This window comes from Lepeophtheirus salmonis, chromosome 1 (assembly GCF_016086655.4).
Source record: "Lepeophtheirus salmonis chromosome 1, UVic_Lsal_1.4, whole genome shotgun sequence".
Classification (NCBI taxonomy): domain Eukaryota; kingdom Metazoa; phylum Arthropoda; class Copepoda; order Siphonostomatoida; family Caligidae; genus Lepeophtheirus; species Lepeophtheirus salmonis.
The window spans coordinates 54668241-54681264 of NC_052131.2; the positions used below are offsets into that span (position 1 = coordinate 54668241).

The 13024-nt window shown below is 31.5% G+C and overlaps 1 protein-coding gene across 1 annotated transcript in view; it reads left to right on the forward strand.

Annotated features, from left to right (window-relative positions):
• Window positions 1–13024, forward strand: part of LOC121132068 (dynein regulatory complex protein 11) — a 29217-nt gene that overhangs the window by 559 nt on the left and 15634 nt on the right. The window contains exons 2-4 of the mRNA XM_040727510.2: window positions 6424–7238; window positions 9138–9436; window positions 12309–12457. Coding sequence (XP_040583444.1) covers window positions 6424–7238; window positions 9138–9436; window positions 12309–12457 — 1263 coding nt within the window. The remainder of the gene's footprint in view (window positions 1–6423; window positions 7239–9137; window positions 9437–12308; window positions 12458–13024) is intronic.

Consider the following 13024-nt stretch of genomic DNA (forward strand, 5'->3'; position numbering starts at 1 on the left):
GTATTTGTTAAGATTTGAATTAAATATAAGCAGTGGTATGTAAAAATGAATAAATTATTTGAGATATTTAGGATCACTTGTTCGTTTTTTTTTTGCTAGGGAGCGCTCTAAGTACTAAAGTACTCCTCATAGTGACGCAAATCATGTTTCTTTTTTAGCTCGCCAATTTTTTTTTTAATTTGTAATATGAATAATGCATTTTTTTTAAAATATTCCTTTAATTGGTTAGATGGAGTTGCACTGATTCAGTATAAGTAAACATTATAGTTTACATGAACTCCATCTGACCTAGGAATCTTTCAGTGAAATCAATATACAGAAAGTATATTTCTTTCTCTAGGAATCGCCTGGGCGCAAACGTACATTGAATTCAAGAGAAAAACTTCTCCCGAGCGTGTTGTCCATGAGCTACGGCAATTCGATTGCATTTTATTTTCCTTAGCAGTTGTCATTATTATTTAAATCCTGAGTAATGAAATTTCTTTTCAACTACATTCAATTATGTTCAAACCCGAATGAACATTCGTGTGGACTCTTTTAAAGACAGAGAGTAACCTTGGAGATTTATAATTGTAAGTCATTGTTTGAGTAGTAGAATTGAGGATCTACATCGGAGGCAATCATGTCTACGTCCTTATTTACTAAATGTGACAAGGGGGGAGGACCCCCTTGTCACATTTAGTTGTAGCTGATGTAATGAAACGTCATGACAACTAAGCTCCTCTACTCCAAAACAGTCTTCAATCTGTCATTTTTGGATTCTATTTTTTTAACATTATACAAGAATTTCATCTCTATTTATGGCATTGATGCCACTCAAGAAATCCCAAGTGCACTCCTCTTCACTACCCTTTCATTGAGCAACCTCCCGCTTTTTTTTCAAATGGGTCCTCATTTTATTTTTCAATAAATTTTATGGAAAATACATTTTTAATGTGGGAAAGAAGGATTTTTCTCAATCACTCGAAATATTTCTCGCTCATGAACTTTAAGACCGTCACTCAAATCAAAGCTTTGGTGTTCGTATGTTGAAAACTAAAAAAATAAGTACTCTTGAGACGAGAATAAGACGTGACTTTTCAAAAGAACAAATGGTTTTTTTTTCAAAGTGAAGAAGTTCAAAAATGGAATAGGATTTTCTAACTTCTTCAATAATGATTTTCTGTATCTAGGTATAATATCTCAAATATAATTGGGATGGCAGATTTAATCCATATATGCACAATGTACATTAGAGCAGGGATTCTCAACCTATTTTTAGCTTCAGTGACAGGGGCGTCTGCAGGATATATATATATATTTTTTTTGGTAGGGATGGGTTTCGAATGTTTGAAAAGATATCCAAAAATTATATTTAAAAAAAAAAAAATGCAAAAATTTACAGCTATTGAGAAAAAAATTAGTTTTTTTGAAAAAAAAAAAAATCCATAGCTATTCTCAAAAAACTTTCAAAAATCCATATCTTTTCTCAAAAAATTAAGTTTCTTTTTGAAATAAATTTACGTGGTCATCCTGACAATTTGAAGAATGTTTTGGACAAATCCCTATAAGAAGAGTTACGCCCCCTTGTGACAAATATCAAATGGCCCAGAAAGAACATGAATACAATAAATGAATACTAAAATTGTTGTGAGGTTAATGATAATGAAAGGTGTAGATGAGACATAGTATGTGTAACACTTTATTACAAACGTCATACTACTTTGAAGTAACTAGCCTGACAAGATATTTATAGGTAAATACAAATATAAGTACACATACATAAAACGGGAGGGAACAGGGTTCCTAACCCCTTCCTTTAACTCCCTACCAACTAACCCCCGTCCAACTACCCCTCGTTCTTTAACCCCCGACCCACTATCCCTTGAACCCTTTACCCCCATCATTATTATTGAGAAGTACAGGTAGTAAATGATAGAGGGCTAAAGTAATAATTGAATGTTATGGTTGTTTGGAGCGGCTGTTGATGAATTAAACTTTCAAGTTCGAATCGAAAAGTAATTATGAGTTCTATAAATCATACAAATTTTAATACTAAAATATATAAAAATTGCAATTAAAATAGATATTTACCCTGATTGTTTAACCAAGGACATGAAACACAAGATACAATAAATATTTATAATAATGCCTAATCTGATTTCCTTAATACCAAGAAAATAAGTTGGTAAAATATTGAATAGGTTATTTATACGATGGATTTAGGGATCGATTGTATGAACGAGTATGTACACGATGTTATAATAAATGTCCGAGAAGGGGTTTTCGGATAACTCCTTAAATACGGTGAAATAGAGTTAGGCATATCCAAAATAAATAGGTTAATTATATTTAATTTTTAATGTAATGTGTTTTTACATTATAAAAGTCTAATAGAATCATCTCAAATCTTCTCAAGTAATATCAACGGCATATTTGCATTCGTAAATTTCAATATACTGACTTATATGGATATCATTTTTAATAATAAATTCTACAAGGTTCAACTCAATTATAAGATTATAATATTTGTCGTAGTTGTAATTTTTTCTAAACACTCAAAGTATTTTAAGGAACTATTACATTTTTTTACATCTAATTCCCATGAAGCAATAATAAGGGCGGATGAGTTATTTACTCACGGAGTTGGTTTGGAACACATAAAATATACATATTTATCTATAATTTGGAGTAGCAAATTTTAAAATACCTGCAGATTTAGAGCCAGGATCTCTAAATATTATAAATCCAACCTCAAAAAACTATTTAAATCATATACATAAAATTAAATTGAAATTCTCAGTCCTTAAAATAATAAATCAACATAAACAATTTGATTAAAAATACACACATCTAATAATCAATTATTCTTAATTTATAGTTTGTAATAATATTTTGTGATTTTGGCTTTGAATCCCTACATTTGAACCATGAAACTCAAAATCTATTTGACTAATTGTGCAAATATACTGACTTTATGAATCAATCACATTAGTATTGAAAGATCAATCGACGAATGATACTTCATATTAGTTTGTTATTTGAATGAAACTTACTACATAATAATCTTGTACAAACACAAACTGCATATGAGGGGTATTTTAACAAAATAGATCGCTTTTGTAGATTTCTTCTCCTACAATATAGTATTAAATTTGGAATGTTTTGGGCCGTGACTCAAACACATGAGGAATTCAGCTATCGTCAAAGCATCTGAGTAATTCTTGTTAATATCCTTGATTGTTTCCTTCTCTCCTCCTCCCTTGTGGCAGCTGATCTAATGAAACGTCATGAACTTATTCTTTCCCTCCTCCAAAACATTCCTCAAATTTTCAGGGTTACCATTTGGATTTTCGGTTTCTTTTTTCACATACCCAAAATACAAACGATTTTCTTCACTACGTATAAAGTTTGAGAACTACTGCTCTAAGGAAAGAGGAGACAAGACGGTTGAAATAACAATTTCTTAAATCAACAGGTAGAAGGTTTTATTTGTGTTAATTTCCCTTTCTACTCCCAAGAAGAAAAAGACCAACATACTAAGCAAGTTTAGTTTGTAAAGCTGTTCGTTGGATATTTTAACATTACAATATCCCACCATGACCAACAAAAAAGATATTACTCAAAAAGAATTTTTTTAAAGATACATTAAACCTACCTACATTACGAGGAGAGGGCATTTATTTACATTAATTATTGTTTTCACTGAAGAGTAAATACAAGAAGACAGAAACGAAGAAAAAAATATCCCACAACCTATTGGATTCTTTAATATTTTAAATAATAGTTGAAAAATACAATTTTGCTATCAGGGGTTCAGGGTTGTCAACAGGAGAATATTTTTTTTTTTTTTTTTTTTTGGGAGTGGTTTTCGATTTTATTGGAAAAAAATTCAAAAAAAAATTTTCAAAGATTAAATTTCAAATATACAATTTTATATTTAAATCTTTTTCTAAAATCAGAACGATTCACAAGAAAGTGATTTGTTTTTTGGAAAGCAATTTAAAAAAAAAAAATTTCTAATATAAAATTATTAGAAAAAAAAATTCAAATAATAAATTTTTTGGAGAAAAAGTTCAAAAATACATATTCATTCTCAGAAAGTTAAATTTTTGGGAAAAAGAATTTAAAAAAAAAATTATTTTTCAAATATTTAGTTTTCTACTAAAAAGCAAAAATACCTAAATTTGGGTTGGGGGGTTTCATAATTGATAAAAGTAATAAAAATTTAAATGCCTGTAATACATTAAGATCGAAATTGCAAATGAAACTTATTTTTTTTATGGCGATCCCGATTCGATAAAAAAGACTTGATTCTCCGATTCCTGATTCTGATTAATCATCCCATCACTACAAAATAGCTATTATTCTTTTTATTTTAGGAATTTATTTAAAGACAAAACTTAATCGTATTCGAGAATTATAATACGGTGATAAGCAATTTTGCCTCAAGGATATTTCTCCTTAATATATATATAATTAACATTTATATGTCATTTTATTTATTCTAGCTAAAACTGATGTTCCTTAAAATTTTTTAATCAAAATAGATTATCTATATTACTATAAAACGCAATAAATAGCTGTTTATTTTGAAATAATAATATAATTCTCTCGCAAAATTTCAACCAGAGACAAAATGGTTAATAAAATTAGTAAAATAATAAAAATAAATAAACACGTCAACAATTCGATTAAAAGAATTGCTAATCATTTCTTCAATAGTTACTGTCACAAGACATGATGAATTATTCATTATAGAAAGTACACATGGATTGATGAAAAAATATAATTCCAAAAAATACATAATATCCATAGCAAAAACATTTAATGTATTTTCTAAAATTCAAAGGGAACATCAATTTTCTACCAAGAAATAAAGAATAATGACGTATAAACCTCATTTATTTATAAATTAGTACAAAATATTATTAAGGCGAAATGCCCCATGACAAAATAGTTTAAGGCAAAATAACCAGGTACCATATAATACTAGAAACCTGTAGGCGAAGGCTCAAGTCTACCCGCTAAAAATGGCGTTAAAGAACTGAGAAATTACAACGATGACATAACTAGAGAGGGGATGTGTGTAAAGAAAAAACTAAGTATTATTAGAAAAGGAAAAACGGTTGATGCGTGTGCTCTTTCTTCTTTTTTGTTCATTATTTAATAATCCCGTGTGTGTTCCCTCTTAAAGAAGAATTCTCGCCTATCTTTGATGTAAATTTATATAAAAAACATAATAAAATAAATATATATGAATTTAAGTATCATTTTAATATTTTCACTACACTAATGAAATAGAATTGAGAGAACGTACAAAATAAAGAGCTGTTTTCTATATGTGTTGGTCATATTCAATAAACCCTTTATAAAGTGTGTTTGGTTCTATTACTATAGGCTCATTCAAGCTAACTATTGCATGATAACATCCTCGTCCATACTTTAAAGAAAATGCTGAAGCAAAAAAATTTCCACCCTTCTTTTGGATTGGATCCACTGTTTCCAGACCATACTTCCAGTCAGCATTATTTCTTTTTTTAAAGGAATGTGTACTCTAAAGCCATGGATTTGGATGGGTTGATCAATCCTAAATCCATTTAAGTGTAGCTGTGGGCTTAAACAATAATAAGCTAGATCTGTAAATCTATCATATCTACATATTCTAAAATGAATGGAAAAGTAACTTGATTGACTCTTGGAGATGCATTTCAGAAATGGCAAATCTAAACAGTTTTGGAGTATAACGTCATTGAAAAATAACACTCATAATTTGTTCATTTTTACAAATATTGCAAAAATGAATGTAGAAAATGTTCTGGAATTTGAACATATATTACATTGTAGCAGAGGTTTAAATTGTTGATGTCCAAAATCCCTTGTTTTCAGGGATTTATTTTTAGAAAATTGACGTTTGATTAAAAAAAAATAAATATATATATTCAGAAAATGATAGATATTTCAGTGGAACATTAATTTTTATGGGTCAAATTTATATGCAAACAAAAAAATACTTAAAAAAATACAACGATGTTTCTGTTTTTTACTTCCATTTTTCAACCCTGTAACACACAACTGGCTTCTCTAAACACAACACACTAAATGAACTTTTTTTAGTCTATACTTAATCTTTAAGCGTGTTTTAAGCTTTTTTATGCAAAGTATTAATTGTTAATTGTATTAATTGCTCACAAAAGAAATCTAGCGAAAAACGCTCAGAAATGTTATACGACTTTTTGATACGCAAAAGTTAATTGTAGATTCTTTTTTAGTGCGTTAAATGTAGTTTTACCATCGATTATGGAGACGAAAACCCTTTAAGACATTCTTATTTTTTAAGGTTACGAAACTTTACATTATAATTTTTAAATAAGTGTGTATTAAGGTACAAATTGCTACCGTTATCAAATCATTATTCATACATATTTTTTATTTATTTTCAAGGATAGAGATGTTGCTTATAAGAGCGTTTCCCGTATTTACGTCCAATATATTCGAATCTATCGGAAAATAGAAGAGTGCTATGATCAAATCCTTCATCCACAAAAACGAATCCTACTCCAGAAGCTCCTTGAGTCGTGCATAGGTCGAATACTTGAGTTGAAACATGATTTGGTTGGACTGGATTTCTTAGAGTACAGCTATCATGATGAAACCCTCTCCGAGAAAGGGATCTCTCCTCAAGAGATTGAGCTAACGATCCCGAATTTCGTTCTTCAAGAGCGAAAAGCAGATCAAGATACTTGGAATGGAATTATAGAGAGTACCAAGAGTAAAATGATCGACTCAGATGCAGAAGATGAAGAAGAGGAAACAATGAGTCTGGACGAGGCCATTCTTTTGATACAAAGACACGAGAGAGCAAGGCAGGGAAGACTTCGTACACAGCTCATGAAGGAAATTCGACGTCAAGAGCAGTCAGACAGAAATCGCTCTAAAATAAAGTCCACCATTGACTCTTACCTAGCAGCTGTACGAATTCAAAGTGTATGGAAGGGTGTAATTGCACGAAAAAAAGTAAAGGAACTCCGGAACAAGGAGTTAGCATTTATTGGTATGACTCTTCCTGTATCAATGGTGAACAAGTACAGTCCTCAAATCGAGACTTTTAAAACTAGGAGAAGAGTTGTTCAAGTTGATTTTGCTAAAAAATACCAAAAGGCTCTTGTCGAGGTCAAAGAAGAGTTGAAAGAGAAGGATGGAGAAGAGATTGCAGAGTATATGAAGGAAGAAATTCGAGAATGGTTTCAAACAGAAAGGTTTGATCTTTTTTTTCTTCTGAGCTTTTCCATAAACACTGGAGGGGTATGATTTTCAACTTTTTTCGAATTCCAATTAAGGATAGTACGAAAACGTTGTCATATGATGTCAATGACCAATGTGAAATTGCATTGTTTTACGTCGTCATCTTTAGGTCGCACATCTCGATCAAATTATGAAAAAAGGCAAAACTCTTTACTTAGTCAATATAGATGCGAAGAGGACATTTTTAGTTATTCTGCATTAAATAGTTTTGATAGACATTTTTCTTAAACTATAAGAAGTGTTTTAAAAGTGTTTTTCTAAAATTATCCTATAGAACAAAAAAAGAGAAAATAGATTGGAAAATTGGATGATCCGCGTATAGCGCGCATCCTTTTTTTTACATTTCCAGAAAGGAAAATGAAAATTATCTGATTTTATTCTCTTTCTTTGCTCCATAGGGTAGCTTTATAAAAAAAACTTTAGTAATGTTTTTAATAGATTAGAATAAAGTCTATCATAATTAATTAATACAAAATAATGATTAATGCTGTTTTTTAATCCTAATCGACGAAAGAAATAACTTTTTGTCTCCATTCAAATTTTGAACTACCTACATGTGCTACCTAAACAGGTGCGTCCACACGATTATATTTTTTTTGAGAGAGGGGGCGGGGACCTTGGTTTTTGTATTTTTTTCAAAAAAATACAAAAAGTGTAGAAAATAAAATTTTTATGAAAAAAAAAATGAAAAAAAAAAAATTTCGTAATACTAAATTTTTGAAAAAAAAAATAAATCGTAAATGTTCGATTATGTAAAAATTCCTTATTGCAGTGGGGGGCTACAGACCACCTCCTGCGGACACACCTGCTATAGATGGGATCGTAGAAAATGAGATTTCGCAAAGGTTATTTTCCATAATATGAAGGCCAGAAGGGAGGGTTTTTAGCTCTCAATTCCGATTACCTTAAAATTAGAAGCTGCTACATGTTCCTCCAGCTAGGCACGCAGAAAGGGGAGGGGAGGGGGGTGAAGGAGTAAGTCTTCCCGTAGTGAAAAGAGAAGAATAAGGGCGTGTAAGTTAGGTTAGTCTTCCTTGTTTTTAGATTGAATTGTTTATTTTGGTTCTAGGATGTTACGCCCTAGGCAGTTTAGCCCCGAGAAGTTCTGCCTTGGGAAGTTTCGCAATGTAAAGTTTCGCCATCGTACATATATTATAGCATTAAGGTATTTTTCACATATAACTTAAGGTTTAAAATGAGTCTTCTAACTCACTTGAAGTCATTTGTAAATCATTTTGGCATTCATTGGTGTAAAAGGCGCGCATTTTAATATATTTTAAAATAGAAACTATCAACTAACTAATTCTTGCCATTTCTATAATAATATTTTATATTAACCTTGCTTTTGCTGGTCTTAACCACGAGTCTAGGTCAGATTAAAACAACATCAAAATAATTAAGATAAATTATATTTTTAATTTTAAAGTTTTATTAAACTACTTAGTTAGCGTAACTCTCAAAAACGTATTAGGACCTTAAACAATACTCTTAACTAACCTAACTCCTAATTTTGATTCTAACATGAGTAACAGCCATGATAAACCTATTAAACCCTTAAGAGAGTATTAATTCTTGTTCCCCTCCCCAGTAAAACCAATGTATGAATCACTAGATCCAAATTGAATTAAAATGCCATAATGTTATAATTAATCACAAAGGACTTCAAGTAAAGGAAGGTCTTAAATTATATGGGGAAGAAACATTTATGCTATAATAAATGTATGAGGGCGTAACTTCCACAGGGCGAAACTTCCCAGTGCTAAACTGCGTAGGGCGTAACTTCCGGTCAGCGTTTATTTTTCCCTTGACCACTCTTTCCCTACATAGCTTTATTTTCAATGATATAATTATAGAGATGAGCAAGGGAAATTCCCAGACTATCCCTCAGATGATGAAGGAGGCTCTGCAGCCGTATTCCATCCCGAATACTTCAGTGAGGATGTAATGGGAGGGATTGCCGGTCAATTAGAGGAAAATAGTAGTTCCACATCGAGCAAGAAAAAGGAGTCTGTCAAAGGGAATAAAGAGGACGGAGATAAGAAAGGATCTGGCATAGGAGGAGAAAAGGAGGCTGAAGATGAAGAATGTGGCTATCGACTGAAAAACTCAGAGTTTTTGAAGTCTCTAAAAGCTGCAGAAGATACGTATAATGGTAAGAATAGACAGGGGCGTCAGGCAAGGGTGGGCTGGAGGGGCTGTAGATAGTGTTACGTCGGTCCTTATTTAGTTGGTCGAGTCTTAGGACGGCCCTATCAGTCCTTAGGACTGTTGATCATTAGGACCAGTGCCTAAGAAGAATAATAATTAGTAAAAAGAAAAATACCATCATTGACGTCACGAGGGATCGATTTTACCCTCTATAAGGACCGACAAGTATGACTGTACTGTACGGCGATCATACGTAAGGACCAATATAACACTCACTATAAGATTATTGCTTTTCAGAAAAAAATTTAAATGTAAAAAGCCTCATAACTTTTTTTTTCAATTTAAAAAGGTCATTTGGTCATTCACTTTTTTCTCTCTTCTAAAAAAAATAACCCCAAAATATTATTTATAGCAGGCGTTTATTAATTTTATTAAGGTTGGGGAATGAATCGAAATCATATGTTGTGCAACGTACATTGTCCAGTTTCGGGCCATAGTGGCCCTGCACTTCTGATAAGCCATGTAATTGATTGAAAAAAAGAATTCCAAATTTTCTATACTTAATGCATATGGACTTCAACGACGATTCCTAGGCTAGATGGAGTAAATGTTATACTATTATGATTATTTGCTCTGAATCAGTGCAACTCAATCTGACCAATTACAGGAACATTAAAAAACCCACAAGAATACTTGTCCTTTTCTAAAAAAAAGCTGCTAAAAACTTATTTTTTAAAAAGGTTATTTAAAAAAGAAAAGAAAGGGGTCCAATTTGATTTTTATAAAGTGGGAAATTACTCTTGCAAAAAATAAAGTAAGAAAAATGACCCACAGATTTGTTCCAGGCCCAACTAGGTACTTTGGCCTCAAACTATTTCTGCCCTAGGACATTTCCCCTTAAAGACATTTTGCCTTAAAATATAAATAATTGAGATTTATACGTCGTCATTCTATATTTTTGATGAAAAAAGATGTTCCCATTGAACTTTTTAACCAAAATATGTAATATTTACTAATGTAAAACAGATTCAACGGTTGTTTTTTGTTAGAATAAAGATAGTGTGATGTACCAAAATTTCAATGGATACATACTATCAAAATTGCACTATGCAATGAGTTCGAACCAGAGACAAAATATCTAATAAAATTGTTGTAATAAGTAAAATAAACACTACAATAATTGGAACAAAAGAAGTTTTTATCCCTTCTCCGCTACTAATTATAATTAGATATGATGGATTATTCATGTTAGAAAATACTTATGGATTGACGAACAGGGATAATATGAAGCAAGTGCATAATGCCATCATTTTCCCAAGAGAAAACAACTTTGTTGCTTGGGGAATAAATTGAATACCTTTATTGTTCCATATACATAAAGTAAGTTGGAAACGAGATCCATTAAATAAAATGATTTTTTGCTTTTTCAAGACTATTGGGTCACTAAGAAGGGTCTTCTTCTTGAAGGGGCACCTTCAAAATCATTTCATTCGGTTGAAGAGTTGGCAATGGACTGTTTCAATACTTTTGGTTTGTAGTTTCTCTTTTTGAGTCCATCACTCATAGCCACATTATTATCCCTAGAACAAGGACATTATCCAGGATTACCATTAATCATACCTAATTATATAATTAATTACTAATTATCTTACACCTTCTTGTAATACTAATAATAATAACAGGACATCCAATTTTAAATTATTCTATATAAATTTCTACAATATATATTAAATACCTTTTTAGAATAGTCAATATCTTAATTAATTAATTATTTATCCCCGTATCCAACACCTCTTCCTATCCATAAAGCCTTCAATTCTACATACAGAGTCCGCCATATGTTTTGAGACAGTTACATGTAGTATATTCTATTTGAATTTCCCGCGCATTGATTCTGCTATCACATGATTGGTGGATATGTTGGGGGAAAAAGTATACCCCGTTGTTACCTTTATTGTATCATGCAACCTTCCTCCTCAAAAACAACAGAGAAAAGGCCCATCATCAGTTGGTAGCTGATAGTCAATTCTTACCAATTATGGAATTTTTATATAATAATTGTTGAGAATTATTCACAGCACTTTAACAATAGCTCATTCAAATTAAACCAATCAACGTGCAGAACACTGGGAAGAGTAAATAAATATAAAATCGACAGCTAAAAAAATACAGTACAAATTTGTGTACTGGTGAGGTAGCGTCGTGCGAAAGTCAGTTGCAAATTGAAAAAAAAAAAATCTATCTCCGGAGTGCAGAAAAAAATGCCCACGAATTTGCATTGTTAAGGCCTTTAAGGTCTTCAAAACGAACAAGAGTTCCATCAACTACTACACCATCCAGAAGTTCAAGAACCCCAACATCATTGAAAGATGCCCAAAGGATTGTTGAGCACCATGCAATCAGGTGTATGAGAGACAACGTCAACGCAGAAACAATTTGTAAATTGTGCCCAGAAGTGAGGCTAAAGGTTGGAAGCTGTCTGGGCCTCTGGTAGTAGACATTGTGAGTAAAGATCCGTGTTAAAATAAACTACATGTTGTTCTTTCATTGATCATTAAATTCACTTTTTGATATCCCCCCCCCCTTATCTCTCACAGAACGAGTACTCTAAAACAAATGATTGACCCTTTAGGAACATACTCTTAAAAACTCCAAAGTAGAATTGAAGGTTTTATCATTTCCTGACTAAAGTCTATTGTGAAACGTAGACATAATCTCCTCGGTCCCGTACATCCAAACCCCCAACTAAGCTTAATATGCATGCTTTTTATTCATTCACACGGCCTAGCACCAAAATGATCTCAATTACATAGCTTAGTACAACTGAGCCCCTCTCATATCCTTTTTTTTTTCTGCTTCCCTCTTCCTGATTAAAGATGTCTGGAAGAACAAGGATGAGAGCTATAACAAAGTTCAGAGTTTTGATTTGGAGATGATTCGAGAGGAAAAACGTCTGGAAGTGGAGGAAGAGATCCGCAAAAAAGTAGATGACTTGATGAGAGAAGAGTTGGAACAGCTGAAAATTGTAGGTATTTAAAGGGTTAGGCCATATGGAGGGGCATCCACAGGGGTATTATAATTTTTTTTTTTGAGGGGGGGAGGAGGATTGGTTTTGGATTTTTTTATAGCAAAAATCTAAAAATTAAATTTGAAATATTAAATTTTTGTAAATTTATTTTTCAAAAATCCACAATTATTCTCAAAAAATAAAATTTTATTGAAAAAATAATCAAAAATATACAGTTATTCTAAAAAAATATAATTTGAAAAATAAATTCAAAAATTCATAGGTATATTGTCAAAAAAATCATTTTTTTTTTCAAAAATCAAACCTATTCTGAAAAAAAAAGGATATTTTGGAAAAAGTTTCATGTAAAAAGCAAAAAAATCCTTTATCATTGTTTTTTTGGGAGGGTGGGTGGGTATATAGCCCCTCTAGCCCATTCGCTGTGGACGCTCCTGATATACATTGAGTAATGATTGAGTAAAGGTAGTCGCTGATAAAATAAGTATAGTAGGATATTAAATTTGTTTCTTTTTCTTTAATTAATTTTACTGTGCAACAGCATTTTGTCCTGCAGTCTGAAACTCA